This window comes from Monodelphis domestica, chromosome 5 (genome assembly GCF_027887165.1).
Source record: "Monodelphis domestica isolate mMonDom1 chromosome 5, mMonDom1.pri, whole genome shotgun sequence".
Classification (NCBI taxonomy): Eukaryota; Metazoa; Chordata; class Mammalia; order Didelphimorphia; family Didelphidae; genus Monodelphis; species Monodelphis domestica.
In genome coordinates this window covers 115,646,134-115,659,447 of record NC_077231.1, presented here as the reverse complement: position 1 = coordinate 115,659,447, position 13,314 = coordinate 115,646,134, and the positions used below count along the sequence as shown (strand labels likewise).

General features: G+C 37.4%; 1 protein-coding gene across 14 annotated transcripts in view; it reads right to left on the bottom strand.

Moving 5' to 3' along the window:
- Nucleotides 1–2,154: 2,154 nt before the first annotated feature.
- DYRK4 (dual specificity tyrosine phosphorylation regulated kinase 4) overlaps nucleotides 2,155–13,314 on the bottom strand; it is a 73,730-nt gene continuing 62,570 nt past the window's right edge. For 13 of the 14 annotated variants that reach the window (XM_007503750.3, XM_056799142.1, XM_056799136.1 and 10 more), the window contains 3 exons: nucleotides 9,170–9,299; nucleotides 4,796–4,968; nucleotides 2,155–2,566 (listed from right to left, as the gene is read on the bottom strand). In XM_007503750.3, the coding sequence (XP_007503812.1) occupies nucleotides 2,286–2,566; nucleotides 4,796–4,968; nucleotides 9,170–9,299 (584 nt within the window). In that variant the 3' untranslated portion in view covers nucleotides 2,155–2,285. The remainder of the gene's footprint in view (nucleotides 2,567–4,795; nucleotides 4,969–9,169; nucleotides 9,300–13,314) is intronic. The other variant, XM_056799141.1, reaches the window with a different exon arrangement.

Sequence of the window (13,314 nt, the reverse complement as noted above, 5' to 3'; positions counted from 1 at the left end):
TTCTGGAGGTGGTTCCAGTCTCCATGGAATTCCTCCACTTTATTATTCCTTTTAGCACAATAGTATTCCATCACCAACATATACCACAATTTGTTCAGCCATTCCCCAATTGAAGGGCATCCCCTCATTTTCCAATTTTTGGCTACCACAAAGAGAGCAGCTATGAATATTCTTGTACAAGTCTTTTTCCTTATTATCTCTTTGGGGTACAGACCCAGCAGTGCTATGGCTGGATCAAAGGGCAGACAGTCTTTTATCACCCTTTGGGCATAGTTCCAAACTGCCCTCCAGAGTGGTTGGATCAATTCACAACTCCACCAGCAATACATTAATGTTCCATCTTTGCCACATCCCCTCCAGCATTCATTACTTTCCATAGCTGTCATTTTAGTCAATCTGCTAGCTGTGAGGTGATACCTCAGAGTTGTTTTGATTTGCATCTCTCTGATTATGAGATTTAGAACACTTTTTTATGTGCTTATTAATAGTTTTGATTTCTTTATCTGAAAATTGCCTATTCATGTCCCCTGCCCATTTATCAATTGGAGAATGGCTTGATTTTCTGTACAATTGATTTGGCTCTTTGTAGATTTGAGTAATTAGACCTTTGTCAGAGGTTTTTGTTATGAAGATTGTTTCCCAATTTGTTGTTTCCCTTCTAATTTTGGTTGCATTGGTTTTGTTTGTACAAAACCTTTTTAATTTAATGTAATCAAAATTATTTATTTTACATTTTGTGATTTTTTTCTAATTCTTGCTTGGTCTTAAAGTCCTTCCTTTCCCAAAGATCTGACATGTATACTATTCTGTTGAATATTTTCCTTTAGAAGACTTTCCTCTTCAGATTTTTGTGATACTGCTCTCTCCTGGCTCTCTTCCTCCATCTATTTTCCTGGTTCTTTGATTCTTTCTCCAGATCATGTCTGTTAACTGTGGATGCGCCCCTAGATCTATCCTTACGCCCTTTTCTCCCTAGATATTATCTCAGTGACCTCATCAAGTTCAATGAATAAGCTAGATGATAGTATAGCTGAGGTAAATTCAGAATTAATGATTCAGTCTAAAGACAATTGATCCATTCACGTGACCAAGAGGTTCAGTTATCCTCACCACATAAATGATTCCCAGATCTATAACTCTACTCACTTTCTTGATCCATATAGTCTCAGAATATGCTGCACATTTGCCAAACGACATGAAAAAATGAAATTGCCTACAGAGCAATAGAGTTATACTTCTCAGCTGTATTTCCCCCCATTTCACTAAAAGGCAGACAGTAATACTGGATTAAAGTACTAGGACTTGTCAGGTAGATATTGGGTTCAAATCTCACCTCTGATACTAGTGACCATGGACAAGTCATGTAAGTTGCTCTAAACTTCACTTTACTCATCTGTGAAATGAGAATATCTCTAGCACATACCTCATATAAGAGATGTGCAAAGTCCTTTGCAAGTTTCAAACAACTCTAAAAATATCTGTATTATTTCTCTCAAGAGTAGATAGAGATAGTTGAGAAAATGTAGCCCCTGTAAAGATGGGAAATATGAATGTGAAACATTGCACATTCTGTCAGATATAGATACTATATTGATTGATTTTGCTGAACTATTATTAATCTTTGCTACAAGAAATGATTTGCTGAATGGGTTTGGGGGAAGGATATTTAATATAATGTAAGAATTAAAATTAATAAACATGAGATTGATTTTTCCCCAGAAAAGGTATGGAGGGCATGAGCATAGACCATTTCCATTTTGGGGTAATATAGTAAGTATGAAATAGCAAAAGAATCTGCATGATTGATCCCTAATGTTGAATCTTGCCAAATAGCACATCTAGACCCAGATCTAAATACTCCAGTGTTCCAAACACAGTGTTCTCTCTCCACTTTTAAGAAATAGCTTTAGTTCTGCTTCAGATCTCCTGCATGTCTTTGTCCTTAAAATCAAGATACACTTCATTTATAGACATGAGCCAGCATTCAGTTTAAATGACATAAAAATGATTGGGATAGGGCCTGGAAAAGTAATCCTAACCCAAGTTGAAAAATACCCAAGTACTGGTCCTTCTCTGGTTGTACGTATGTATGTGTTGGGGTTGTTTATGGGGAAGGGGATCATACCCCCAGCAAGAGGAATCATGCCAGCTGGCTGTGTGAATGGACATTTTTTTAATGAACCTATATAAATTAAAAACAACAATCTGAAATATTGTACAATATAAGAGTTGGTCTCTAATATAAATCACTGGTGGAAAGGAACAGAATCCATCCCCAGTGAAGGTCATACAATGGGTGGTAAAAAGGATGTAGAGTTCTTGGGAGATGTCTCTTTGCTACTTTCTCCCTCGGAGTCTGTACACTCCTCTGATTCCTCATCATCTGCCTCTAGTTTTCCTGGAGCATCTGTTAAAGGTGGCAACCAGACACAGGTTATCCCTGCGACTTCCATTTTGCCTTCACCCAAAGGTTGAACAGGGCCCTGCTGGTCATCAGGCTGTTGATCACTCTCAGTGGCTCCTTCTTTGGTTGTATCTGTGACCTCTGCCCTGGGGGGCTTTTCTGCTAAAAGAAAGATAAAGGGCAAAATAAATTTACAAGTGTTGATATATGAGTGTGCTCTTCCTGTATTCACCTGGTGGGGTCTCTGGGTGGAAATTGTGGTGGAAATTATAACTAACAATAGTATGATCATTCTACAATGACAGTTCAGCTTCTAGTCTGGATGGAGAAGCAACCTAAGGATCAAATTTCTTCTACCTCTTAAAAGCAGTACCAAAAAGCTTAGCTACATTTGTGCCCTATGCTTTCAAAAATACAACAAAGTTTGAAGAGTTCTTAACAGTAATAGCCTAAAAGGCCATTTGATGTGAATGTGTCTTCTCTGTTTCTCTGTGACTGAGTTTCCCTTTATTATTGTGCATATATCTATCTCTTTCCCCTTTATGGTCACTCGTTTTGGCAACTTTTTCCTCTTCTTGTACCTATTCATTTCCCTTCTCTTTATCCTTCTCCTATTTCTCTTTTTACTAGTTTTATTTAAGACAGAGAATATTTTTAAATAATTTGTGTTTTAACTGAAAAACTCCATGGTTTTACATGATAAGCAGAACACTTTATATTTCATTCTAAAAGAACAAAATCTAAAGGAAATGGCTTTATACTTATGTGACCCTTGATTGATTTTGTCAGGGGCTCTCAATATTAAAAAAAAATACCCTTCCCTCATATCTGTTCTAGATAGTAATCCTATCACTAAAAATTTTAATGTCAATAAAAATCTGATTATTAGATTTGTTTAATTTTTTAAATGAATTAAGATTAAGTAGCAGCTAATATTTATTTTTATTATAATTTTTAACTTTTAAAAAGTGGCAGCAATGGTAAATCATTTTCACAAAGTTACAGTAACTTTATAATTTACAAAGCTGTTTCTCTTTTCTCTACATTAGTAGGGATAGTTTCCTCACCCAAGGGTTTCCTATACCATTGAAATCATCACAGGTAGTGATAGTCTAAATCACTAATAATTAGAGGAATGTAAATTAAAACAACTTGGGAGATACCACCTCCCACCCTATTGGATTGCCTAACGTGACAGAAAAGGAAAATGACAGATGCTAGAGGGGGGTGTAGAAAAATAGGGACACTAATACATTGGAACTGTGAATTAGTCCAACCATTCTGGAAAACAATTTGCAACTATGCCCAAAATGCTGCAAAACTGTATTCTTTGACTGAGCAATACCACTACTAGGTCTGTATCCTAGAGATCAAAGAAAAGGGAATAGGACCTATATGTATGACAATATTTGTAGCAGCTCTTTTTCTGGTGGCAAAGAATTAGAAACTGAGGGGGATGTCCATCAATTGGGGAATGGCTGAACAAGTTGCAGTATAGGATTATGATGGGGTACAATTTTGCAGAAGGAAATGATGAAGGGGATGGTTTCAGAAAAACCTGGGAAGACTTCTGTGAGCTGATGCAAAGTGAAATGAGTACAACTAAGAGACTACTGTACCCAGTAATAGCAATATTGTAACAATATTCAACTGTGAATGACTTAGCTCTTCTCTCTAATCGATACAATGATCCATGACAATTCCAAAGGACTCGTGATGAAAAATGCTATCCACCTCCAGAGAGAAAAACTCTTGAGTACAGATTGAAGCATATTTTTTCACTTTATTGCTTTTTTCTTTAATAACATAGCTAACATGGAAATATGTTTTGCATGACTTCATATGTATAATGGTATCATTTCTTGCCTTCTCATGAGTGAGGGAGATGGAGGGAGGGAGAGAATTTAGAACTAAAAATAAAAATAAAAAAAATTTAATCTTAATTATCCTCTGAGATAAAGGGTAAATGATTCCAGAAGGAAACTCAGAGGTTAGCTGATTTGCCAGAGCCACAGAAAGTGGTTAGCTGTGCTGGGAGTATTTCAGACCTCCTAGCTGCTGACCTCAGGCTGTTTCCATTCCATAAGGATTCAAACAGCTGAGAATGAGGGGATGTGTGTTGACCTTACCAAAAAAGGAGAAAATACTAACTGGGAAAAGGTAGGAAAATCAAAAACATTGAAGCTATAAGCTATGGGGTGGGTGAAAGCAACAAAACGGGAATGACCGAGACTCAAGAGACAATTGCAAAGGGCTGGAATCATTGAAGTGGCACTCAGTGAATTGATTAGGCAAAGACTTTAGTCCAGAGAACTTTATGTCCGAAGTCCTCCACTGGTGCCTGACTCACTGGACTTCTGGGCTACAGACTAGGAAGTTGTAGGACTGCACCTGATTTTCCCAAGCGGGGTGGTTGCTGGACTTTATCCTTCTTTTCTGCAAGGAAGCAGAGGCTGGCTTTCTTCATGTTCTGGTTTTTGGACCGTGCTTTAAGGCTCTTTGACTCCTGAATCCAGGCATGCTTGAGAGCCTGGTCAGGAGTCATTCGAAGAGCAGGGTCCCATCTAGAAGCCAGCAAAGCCCCAAAAAGAATGAATTATTTTTCAATTTTTTAATACTAAAATGCTTTAAAAAATAGCCTACACATAAAGATACTTCTAATTTAAGATGGATTCAAACTCAAAATTATCATTATAAAATAGGGATTATATCTGTTAAAATATGAAGCCTCTTTGAATATAAGACATTCCCTTGAGTATTGAGCTCTGTGTACTGAAAAACATCCTGGAATTATGAAAAACCCAGCTTTTATATAAACTGTATGTTTGTGGGGACAGAAGGGAAGTGCATTCAAGACTTGGACCAATATGATAATGGCTCCTAGTTATATAAACCAAATACTTATGCAACCTGTTAAGAAAAAATAGGTCCCAGTTGTATGGGCTTCTCAAAGGTTCACCTATATGATCTTTAAAAGAAATAGTAAAGGATATCTCTACTCTCCATAAGAAAGGATACAATCCATCTAAAAGATTTCATTCATTAAACACCAAAGAGGCTTCATTTACATTTTTGAATCAGATTTGTAACTCAAGAAATGACAAATATTAAAAATTACATAGAGAGGATGCTCAGAGGATGCAGAGCCAAGCCCAGAGATGGAGGTCCTGGGTTCTAATGTGACCGCAGACACTTCCTGGATGTGTTACCCTGGGAAAATCACTTAATCCCCAATCCATCTCTCTTCTGGCTTGAAACCAATACTCGGTATTGATTCCAACATGAAAGGAAAGGGTTTTTTAAAAATAATAATGATAATATAGAGAAATGATGTAATAATAGGCTTAATCAGCTCTACTGTTTCTCCATAAGCCATGAAAACAAAATGCAGGTTTTATTTTGACCTCTAAAAGTGAAAAGTTTTGATACTGTAAGTGAATAGGCATTTTCTGGGAAAGGGTGGAGGGGTATATTGGCATTAGGATTACAGTCAATATTTGTAGATGCCAGTCTGCATGTCCAACTCTTTGTGATCCCATTTATGGTTTTCTTGGCAAAGATACTGGAATGGTTTGTTCTATCATACTATCATTTTACAGCTGAGGAAAGTGAGGCAAACAGGGTTAAGTGACTTGCCAGGGGTGGTCACACAGCTAGTGTGTAAGGCTATATTTGAACTCAGATCTTACTGACTTCCAATCCTAGCACTCTATCTATTATGCCACCTATCTGTCCCTACATCCTTTGTGAATCAAATTTCATTGACAATCATTTTTTTAAATTGTACTCTGTAAAATAAATGAGTCACATCAAATCCATCAGATGATTTCAATCCAATACACTCTACTCTACTGTATATTCTTGAAGCTATTAAAGCTTAAAACTGCCCTAAAATTTTAGGACAGCCTGAAGTTATAAAAATGTAATTTGACCCAAGCCAAGAACATGAAATCAATTGACTGAACTGAGTTCTGAATTCAATAATAACTGGTAAGATTTCTTGGGAGCCAATCTTAGAGAAAGTTCTATATTAAATTTATTACCACATTGTGTATAGTAATACATCATTTATCTAACATTGTTAGAGAATGAGGTATTCTACCTACATGAATTTTCTAGACAATTGAAATTAGCCCCTTTTAATGTTAAAAATTAAAATTTTGCCAATTTTACCAAAGCAGAATACATCCTCCTCTACACATCTGCCTGAAGAGATTTTAGGGGGGCAATTAGGTGGCTGCTCAGTGGATAGAGAGCCAGGCCTAGAGGCAGGAGGTCCTGGGTTCAAATGTGCCCTCAGACAAATTACTTCCTGGGCAAGTTACCTAACCCCTATTTCCTAGCCCTTACTATTTACTCCTCTGCTATGGAACCCATACTTAATATTGATTCTAAGACAGAAGATAAAGGTTAAAAAAATTTTTAGAGAAATTATAGTGAATGTAATTTAATCTTTTCTTAGTGGTTCAAGATCATCCTTATGAATCTCTATTAGTTACTGCACTATAGTTAATATAGGAATGCCTCCAGAGACGTTCCTAGGCTAAATTACCCCCCTGTTATCACAACTCTATCCTGCTTTTCTTATGGGGTTGCTAGGCGGCACAGTGGATAGAAAGCCAGGCCTATTTAATGGAAGGTCCTAGATTCGATTCTGGCCTCAGATATTTCCTAGCATGACCCCTGGAGCAAGTCAATGTCAGTTGCCTATAGCCCTTACTACTCTTCTTCTGCCTTGGAACCAATACTTGGCATCAATTCTATAACAGAAGTTTCAATCAAATAAGTGAATGACCCCAGACTACTATCATTTTGGTCTCCTCTCAGAAGGATATTTTAAAAGTAAAATATTCAATTTTATTATAAATTATATTATTTAAATAAAATTAAATACATAGGTAATACAAAGGAAACAAATTCTATTAAAATAGTTATCAAAAAATTAAAAACAAATTCACAGATCCCAGTTTAAGAACCTCTGCTCCAGAACCATCCTTTAGCCAACTTCTACTATGTTTTTGATAAGTTTGAGTCTAGAAAACCAGGTCTGAAGCTTTATTAAAATTAGAGTAAATAGACCAAGAATAAAGATTGAAATAAATGCCTCTAGTATAAATGAATTGCATGAATTTTAGGGAATGGATTTCATAACATTTTTGTGATTGCTATTTCTAAATTCTCAGCTCTTCAGTTGTAGAGTTCTTAGTTGATCTCTAGTGATCTTCTAAAATTACTTTAGTAAACTAGTGGTCATCTAATCTAAAGGGTCCTAGGGAAACTCATCTAATACAACCCCTTCTTGTTACAGATGAGGAAACTGAGGCTTAGAGGTGAAGTCATTTGCTTGTAGAGGCTATCAGACCTCCAACTAAGTAAAGTTTAGTTTCATTGTAGTTAGTGAAAGTTAGGCTCATTTACTCTAGCTTCCTTAAGAGGAGAGGAGGGTACAGTCTCCCTCTTTATTCTATACTTGGAATATACCTATATTCTATACCTAGGGAAGCTGATACACAGATGGAGAAACCACATAATTTTTTTTTTCTGGTCCAGGATTGAGCCAGCAAGATATCCCAGACATGGGCCATGGAGGTAGTTCAGTGGCTTAAGAGTCAAACCTAGAGATGGGAGGTCCTGGATTCAAACCTGGCCTCAAACACTTTCTAGCTGTCCGGCCCTGGGCAAGTCACTTAATCCCCATTGCCTAGTCCTTACTTCTCTTCTGCTTTGGAACCAATATGCAGTATTGATTCTAAGATGTAAGGTAAGGGCTTGCAAAAAAACAAACAAAAAAAAGATATCCTAGATATTTGTGTCACTGTTCAATGAGATGAACCTACACCTATTCTACTGACAAAAATAATGGCACTAACATCATGTGGTATAATAAAAAATTAAGAAAGGGAGAGTGGTATTGTAAGTAGGGAGATGGCTTTTGAACCTGGAATATCTGAGTTAAGTCTTATCTCTTGACACACACTAATTATTCGTGTATAATTACCAGGTGAATTACTGATCTCTATCAGCAAAGGGAGTTCCTTTACTGGTAATTCTTCATCCCAAAGAATTCAAAGGTGTCAAACAAAAATAAAAAGTTAACTAGATTCTGAGCCAAATGACCTGAAGTTTGAGTCTCATTGCCAATACATACTGGTTGTGTGATTTAAAGCTAGTCACTTAATGTTACCGAATCTTGGATTTTTCATCTGTAAGATAGAGGTAATAATACTTTTTTCACCTTCACTAGATACTTCAAAGAAAAGCAATTTGTAAATTTCAAAACATTAAAACATGTGATCTGCAGTTCTCTTTGGAATGTGTTTCCTTATCTCAGTGAAAACAAGACAAGGAAACTTGTCATTTTGCCATGCCTGGCAAACTAGACAGTTCCTAGTTCCTAAGATTCTATGATTATTGGTTCCTGCCATATGCAAGCAATTAAAATGGTTCTTCCAATAGCTATGAAGCACCTTGGGTCAATGGGTCAGTCCTTCCCCTGGAAAATGCATAAGGTCAAGAGTAAAGAAAGCAAAAGAACTAACAAGGTAACCTAGAACTGTTGCTTTTGTTGAATAGGCTAACATTCAATTCTATGGTCATTTGATTGACACAGAGGAGACTTTAAGAACTTGACTTGAACCCAGGTACCAGGGGAAATCAGGATGCAGTCTATATTTCCTAGCCCCTACTCTGCCCAGCTATGAAGGAGGGCCATGGTAACAAAATTAAAGAGCAAAAGCTGAGGCAAAGATGCTCCAAACAACTCACATCAAGCACTTTTTCAGAAAGTCCAGAAAGCCGGTATCACAGGTTTTCAGCACTGTAGTAAGATCCTTGGAGTCTGGATATCTTTTTTTCCCCCTGTTGTTGGTTATATTTTTAGGAAAACCTTTGGAATCTTTAGAGATACAACATTCTGTTTTTAGTTCCAGGTATAATTATTCCTCACAGTTAAAACATTCTCCCAACTGTTCTCCCAACTGGGTACCCGATCTTCTGTAGCTAGTCAGAGACTTATATTTAATTAATTATCTAATTAATCTCCACCCATTAGACCTAGTTACTCAATTCATTCTAGGAAGCTCCACCTTCACCACCCGCTACCCATGCCCAGCACAAGTACCCATATTTGTAAGTGAGTAAGTACACAAATACACACACACAGAGCAAATTTTGAATCATGGCATTTTAGTGACACCCAACAAACTTCTGAACCTCCCTTGTACCATCACTATCCCCCCCTTCACTCCTTCCAGCAGGTGCTATATGTTCAAGGAATGCACTTCAAGTTTAAAACTAACTTAACCAAAGCACGATTTTGAAGATAACTCAGCTTATTGAATACTGGTCCTAATCATCAGCACATATAATTGAGTTATGAATGTGAAATCATGTGAGTAGGGTAGGATTTAAAAACAGCAATCATATGCCAGAAGCATTTCACCTGGTAAATACTTAATTATTACCTTTTCAGTTTAATTGAAATGTAATATAGTTTAATGGGAAAAGTTTTTATATCAGATGGCCTGAGTTAAAAACCTTAGGCTACTCTTGAGTGTGATCCTAAGAAAAGCTATAACTGATTCTGCCACAAAACATGGCAGAAGCAGCACAGGCCCATGGGGTAGGCTTTGTGAGGGGGAGATTGGGACTATTAGCCTTAAGGGTGAAGAACAAAACATCACTAATGAGGTGACATGAGGACAGGATCAGGCTGGGGAAGAGCTCACCTATTGCATGGCCACTAGGTGTTGGAGGGTGGATGAAGGGAGGAAGTATGATATTTAGCTGCTTTCTCTTTTAGATGATTATTCTTACTAAATAGTTGCTATTTGCTAAAGAACTCCACATGCTATTTCCCTAAAATTTGGCACCCAAGTTGTCCTACCCTAGTTATGATGCTAAGACTTTGGGCTAGTCACTTATCCTCCCTAGTCAAAGTTTCCTCATTTATGTGATGCTGCTGCTGGACTAGATGACCCCTAATTATGGTGCGATGAAAAGTACATTGGATTTATATTCAGAAAATGTTGGTTTGATTCCTGGTGATACTATATATTACCTGTGTAATCTTGGTGAAGTCATCTTCTCACAAGTTTCTTCATCCATATAACAAAGATACTAGCCTCCAAGATCCCATCCAAGATGAAAATCATATATGAGAGTCATATGTCCATGTAGATATACATATATGTGTGCATATACATGATTTGCACACATGAAAAGTGGTCTCATCAATTTAGGAATTTCCTCCTAATAATGTGGATCAAAACCCAACCACACCTTCCTATTATGGGCAACTATTCCATTTGTTCTCCCAAAAGTTTACTACAGAGGTTCCCCTCAAAATTCTAGATGCCCTCTTTACTTTCTCCTGTCAAATTAAGGGTACCACTGAACAATCTGACTGCCCATCTATGATAATTCATTCTTGACACATGACTAGGATATTTGCCCCTTTATTAATATACATGCATAAGAATAATGTGTGCATATATACATGTGTGCATGAATAAACATGTATAAACTGTCATTCTGCTTTGTATTACCTAGAATTTGATGATAGTCCCAGTCTTTCTCCTGGGCTCCAATCTGAACATCCTGCTGGACATCTTCAAGCAAATCCCGAACTCATGCTCTCTAAACCAAACTCCATTTTCTTCCCCTCAAATCTATTCCTCCTGCAAACTTCTCTATTTTCTATTGAAAGTACCACCATCTTTCCTGGCTCCTAGGTTTATAATTTCAGGACTATCCTAAACTCTTTATTCCATCTAGCCAGCCAGATGTCAGATATTGTGGTTTCTTCCTCCACCACATACGTGGTATCTGAAAAAGCCATCACTGTAGTTCAGTCCCTCATTACCTCCCATCTAGTTGCTTGCAGTAGCCTCCTCTAATGATGTCTCTCTCTCCGATCTATACTACATAGCATCGCCAAAATAATCTTCCTACAGTGTAGGTCTGATCATAGCATTTTCCTGCTCAAGCATTCTCCTTTAAGAAAAACCACTAAGTGCCCCGTGCTTGGCATTTAAAGTCTTTTACAGCCTGCCTCCAACCTAAACTTTCCAGACATTATTTTATATCACACTCCTTCATTAAATACTCCTTATTACACAGTCAAAGTGTCTGACTTACTCTTCCTCAAACTTAGCACTGTATCTCATGCTTCCATGTCTTTAACAAAGTATCATGGACTTAGGACATTAGAAGGAAACTTAGGGCTCACCTCTCAGTTTATAGATGAGGAAATAGACCCAGAGAGCCATAGGCACAGAGGTTGAAGTAGAATGAATAACCAGAGTTTGAACTCACATCCCCTAACTCCAAAGCTAACACCTGAATTTCCACTGATGTCAGTTGCAGGCTTGGAAGGCACTCTCTCATCACCAACACATCCTACAATCCTACAATGCTTACTTCTAAAATCAGTTCATGTGCCATCTCTGATGGCAAACCTTTTCTGAGCCTCCCAGCTGTTAGTATCCTTTCATCAAATTGGATCTATATTGATCTTTTCACATGCTATAGAATGTAAACTCCTTGAGGTCAGAGACTTTTCATTTTTTTTTGTTTCCTGGAACCTAGCACAGTTCTTTGGACATAGTAGGTATCCATTAATGCCCATTTTACTAGACTGAAATTGCCAATCTCTCTTTTATAGGCAATTTCCCCCTCTCATATTCTAGCAACTGTTTGCCTAATTTCAATCCCTTCTGGTTTCTTATGGGTTTTGGCTCCTGGGTTTAATTTCCAGGCTGAATGTGTCTTTTAGCATATTCACAGAATCTAGTGCTAGAAGGGGTCTTAAAGTCCAACCTCACCATTTTTTATAGATGAGGAAATTAGGGTCCAAAAGAGGCTAAGGAAAGTAACCAGCAAATCTCCAAATGTTATATGTATTTGGAAAGTGAGTGGTTTGTCCGGGGGTGACACAGGAACTAAAGCAGAAGAGATGGCATTAAAACCTTTATTACCTAACTCCATATTGAGTCATGTTTCTACTATATCAAAAAGGCCTTTCAATTTCACACATGAAGTAACATCTCGACTTCTGCTGTGCTCAAATAGGTGGTATAGGCCTCCTGCCACCATTACCGCTGCCATCTCCCCAGGATCATAGGATTTAGAACTAGAACAGACCCTAGGAACTGTTAAATCCAAACCCCTCATTTTACAGTGAAGAAAGTGAGACCCAGGGCAGTGAAATTATTGGCTTGAGGTCACAGAGCAAGTAGCAGAGCATATCGAAATTGTGCCTACAGGTTGCAGGATGGGGCTCAGGCTGAGGCAAAACAAGCAGACCCTTTTCAATGTCCTTCCATGAAACTACTTCTGAATGCTCCTAGCATTTAAAGTTTTCAGTATGGAAGGGTAAAATTTCAGTCCTTAAAGGGTCTAGTTCCAAAGCCTTCTACCCTTCCTAAATGAGAAACTACTTCTCATTTTCCCTTAATTCTCTTTGATAATTGATTGTTACCGAATGGGAAGGAAGGAAAATACTACTCAGATTGTTCTGTAAGAAACTGATGGCATAGTATAGAAGGTTTAGGACTGTACTGGCTTTCCACTGATATTCCCTGAAAAATCACACAACATATCTCCTTCAATCACAACCTTTATATCTCTTATATCTCTTACAATGACTCATATCGTGGTATTCATTCATTCATTCATTCATTCGTTTATTTTGGCAAGACCTGTGATTCCTAAGACTCCCTCAATCGATGATATTATTTTTACAACTTATAATTTTAATATTGCCATACACATACATAGGAAGCATTAACATAACTTCGATACCCATTATGCAAAATTTCCAGCTCTGTTTCATCTTTATTTACCAATTGCACACCTCTGGTTAAGTTCATCCCAGAATATGTCCTGGACTTCCCTACATAGACTTGCAA